Raw genomic sequence first — 4,472 nt, forward strand, 5'->3', positions numbered from 1 at the left:
AAAACTTGGCTTATTAGGCAAATCGAGCCTTGAATAGTAGGCTGAGAAGTGCGTTCTGGCTATTAGGTACGACATATATATATATATATATATATATATATGTCGTACCTAGTAGCCAGAACTCACTTCTCAGCCTACTATTCAAGGCCCGATTTGCCTAATAAGCCAAGTTTTCCTGAATTAATATATTTACTATAATTTTTTTCTTATGAAATGATAAAGCAACCCTTTTCTCTATGTATAAGGTCAATTTTTTTTTATTGGAGTTAAAATTAACGTAGATATATGACCGAACCTAACCAACCCTACCTAACCTAACCTAACCTATATTTATAGGTAAGGTTCGGTTAGGTAGCCAAAAAAAGCTAGGTTAGGTTAGGTTAGGTAGGTTAGGTAGACGAAAAAACATTAATTCATGAAAACTTGGCTTATTAGGCAAATCGGGCCTTGAATAGTAGGCTGAGAAGTGCGTTCTGGCTATTAGGTACGACATATATATATATATATATAATATGTATGTATGTATGTATGTTGTACCTAGTAGCCAGAACGCAGTACTCGGCCTACTATGCAAGACCCTATTTGCCTAATAAGCCATGTTTTCCTGAATTTATGTATTTTGCAAATTTTTTTCTTATGAAATGATAAAGCTATCCATTTCATTATGTATGAGTTATTTTTCTTAAATTTGAGTTAAAACTAACGTAGATATATGATCGAACCTAACCTAACCTAAACTGACACAACTAAGTCAATAATTTATGTTCTTAATATAGTATAATAATAATAATTCAAATAAACTAATTGGATGCAATTTATTGAAAATAAAGAATATCACTCGGCCTGTTAGGCAAATCGGGCCTTGCATAGTAGGCCAAGAAGTGCGTTCTGTCTACTAGGTATGATATGTGTGTGTGTGTGTGTGTGTATGTACGTATATGTATATGTATATGTATATATATATATATATATATATATATATATATATATATATATATATATATATATATATATATGTCGTACCTAATAGCCAGAACGCACTTCTCAGCCTACTATGCAAGGCCAGATTTGCTTAATAAGCCAAGTTTTCATGAATTAATATATTTTCTATATTTTTTTTCTTATGAAATGATAAAGCTACTCATTTCATTATGTATGAGGTCAATTTTTTTTTATTGGAGTTAAAATTAATGTAGATATATGACCGAACCTAACCAACCCTACCTAACCTAACCTAACCTATCTTTATAGGTTAGGTGTTGTTAGGTAGCCGAAAAAGCTAGGTTAGGTTAGGTAGGTTAGGTAGTCGAAAAAACATTAATTCATGAAAACTTGGCTTATTAGGCAAATCGGGCCTTGCATAGTAGGCTGAGAAGTGCGTTCTGGCTACTAGGTATGACATATATATATATAATGTCGTACCTAGTAGCCAGAACGCACTTCTCAGCCTACTATGCAAGGTACGATTTGCCTAATAGGCCAAGTTTTCATGAATAAATTGTTTTTCGACTACCTAACCTACCTAACCTAACCTAACCTAACTTTTTATGCTACCTAACCTAACCTAACCTAACCTATAAAGATAGGTTAGGTTAGGTTAGGTAGGGTTGGTTAGGTTCGGTCATATATCTACGTCAATTTTAACTCCAATAAAAAAAATTGACCTCATACATAATGAAATGGGTAGCTTTATCATTTCATAAGAAAAAAATTAGAGAAAATATATTAATTCAGGAAAACTTGGCTTATTAGGCAAATCAGGCCTTGCATAGTAGGCTGAGAATTGCATTCTGGCTACTAGGTAGGACATATATATATACAGTATATATATATGTATATATATAATACACAAGAGTTGTTATTATTGTTCAGCCACTAGTACACGTAATGTTTTGGGCAAGTCCTTAATCCTATGTTCCCTGGAATACGACCCCCTCGAACAATTGTTTTAACAAACAGGTACCCATTGTACTGTTGGGTTAAACAGAGGCTACAGTTAAGGATTTGCGCCCAGTAAATCCTCCCCGGCCAGGATATGAACCCAGGAGTCTTACCACTACGCCATGGAGACTGTAAAATAATGTCAAATAATAATAATAGAAATAAAAAATAAAAGTAAAAAAAATTGTAAGCCAAATAATGTGAATAAAAATTAATAACCCAACTCCCACAGTAGAGTGCCAAAACCAAAGGGCCGAAGCTCAGCCCCAAAAGCACATTTTGATGAATATTTGAAATTAATGAAAGTAGTGATGTTTTGGTGTTATGCAACACCTTGTTTTGCCCCATCCTGGAACCTTTTCAAGTCGTGGCATAATGCTCCATTTTGGGACAAAATGTCATCACTGAAAGTGATGACATTCATACTCATACAGTATAATTAATTGTTAAAGAAATGCATATCGATTACAAATTTTAATAAAATACTTAAGGGACAGACAGTAAAGATTTCATTATTTTTAAGTGATGAGATGATGCTAACATTTTTAATGATTCCAATTCTAATTCCACTAAAAAGTCTCAATTCCGGTAGGATTACAGATTTTGATTCTGATCCTTTTTTCTTGCGTGTAAGGCTGCCAATTATTGTTTATAAATAAATACACTTGGGAAAGGGATAAAAGTGCCAGATTTTTAATGGTAGTATTATTTATTTCAGTAAGAGCACTAAAGCGTATAAGTCAGCACATGATGTACTTATTACAACAGGGTTTAATATTAATACAATGCAGGTACCACGATGTGCTAATGACCAATACATGTGCTTCCTGAAAGAAAAGGAAACTGTATACTTCCTGCAGGATAGTTTATACTTCCTGCAGGATAGTGTATGCTTCCTACAGCAAAGTGTATACTTCCTGCAGGATACTGTATACTTCCTGCAGCATAGTGTATACTTCCTGCAGGATAGTTTATACTTCCTACGGGATAGTGTATACTTCCTGCAGGATAGTTTATACTTCCTGCAGGATAGTATATGCTTCCTACAGCATAGTGTATACTTCCTGCAGGATAGTTAATACTTCCTGCAGCATAGTGTATACTTCCTGCAGGATAGTGTATACTTCATGCAGGATAGTGTATACTTCATGCAGGATAGTGTATACTTAATGCAGGATAGTGTATACTTCCTGCAGGATAGTGTATACTTCCTGCAGGATAGTGTATGCTTCCTGCAGCATAGTTTATACTTCCTGCAGCATAGTGTATACTTCATGCAGGATAGTGTATACTTCATGCAGGATAATGTATACTTCATGCAGGATAGTGTATACGTCCTGCAGGATAGTGTGTACTTCATGCAGGATAGTGTATACTTCATGCAGGATAGTGTATACTTCCTGCAGGATAGTGTATACTTCCTGCAGCATAGTGTATACTTCCTGCAGCATAGTGTATACTTCCTGCAGGATAGTGTATACTTCCTGTAGGATAGTTTATACTTCCTGCAGCATAGTGTATACTTCCTGCAGGATAGTGTATACTTCCTGTAGGATAGTTTATACTTCCTGCAGCATAGTGTATACTTCCTGCAGGATAGTGTATACTTCCTGCAGCATAGTGTATACTTCCTGTAGGATAGTTTATACTTCCTGCAGCATAGTGTATACTTCCTGCAGGATAGTGTATACTTCTTGAGGTTATCTTGAGATGATTTCGGGGCTTTTTTTTAGTGTCTCCGCGGCCCAGTCCTTGACCAGGCCTCCACCCCTAGGAAGCAGCCCGTGACAGCTGACTAACACCCAGGTACCTATTTTTTTACTGCTAGGTAACAGGGGCATAGGGTGAAAGAAACTCTGCCCATTGTTTCTTGCCGGCGCCTGGGATCGAACCCGGGACCACAGGATCACAAGTCCAGCGTGCTGTCCGCTCGGCCGACTGGCTCCCTTGATTATGTAAATTATTACTTCCTGCAGGATAGTGTATACTTCATGCAGGATAGTGTATACTTCATGCAGGATAGTGTGTACTTCCTGCAGGATAGTGTATACTTCATGCAGGATAGTGTATACTTCCTGCAGGATAGTGTATACTTCCTGCAGGATAGTGTATACTTCATGCAGGATAGTGTATACTTCCTGCAGGATAGTGTATACTTCATGCAGGATAGTGTATTCTTCCTGCAGGATAGTGTATTCTTCCTGCAGGATAGTGTATACTTCCTGCAGCATAGTGTATACTTCCTGCAGCATAGTGTATACTTCATGCAGGATAGTGTATAATTACTGCAGGATAGTGTATACTTCATGCAGGATAGTGTATACTTCCTGCAGGATAGTGTATACTTCATGCAGGATAGTGTATACTTCCTGCAGGATAGTGTATACTTCATGCAGGATAGTGTATACGTCCTGCAGCATAGTTTATACTTCCTGCAGAATAGTGTATACTTCCTGCAGGATAGTGTATACTTCATGCAGGATAGTGTATACTTCATGCAGGATAGTGTATACTTCCTGCAGGATAGTTAA

The 4,472-nt window shown here is 36.7% G+C and overlaps 1 protein-coding gene across 1 annotated transcript; it reads left to right on the forward strand.

The window, feature by feature from the left end:
* Positions 1–2,726: 2,726 nt before the first annotated feature.
* On the forward strand, positions 2,727–4,472 carry LOC138349932 (dynein heavy chain-like). The gene is made up of 4 exons (XM_069299927.1): positions 2,727–2,996; positions 3,138–3,416; positions 3,918–4,154; positions 4,275–4,472. Exons 1-4 carry the CDS (start codon positions 2,727–2,729, stop codon positions 4,470–4,472), a joined length of 984 nt encoding a protein of 327 aa, XP_069156028.1.

Source organism: Procambarus clarkii, chromosome 43 (assembly GCF_040958095.1).
Source record: "Procambarus clarkii isolate CNS0578487 chromosome 43, FALCON_Pclarkii_2.0, whole genome shotgun sequence".
Taxonomy (NCBI): domain Eukaryota; kingdom Metazoa; phylum Arthropoda; class Malacostraca; order Decapoda; family Cambaridae; genus Procambarus; species Procambarus clarkii.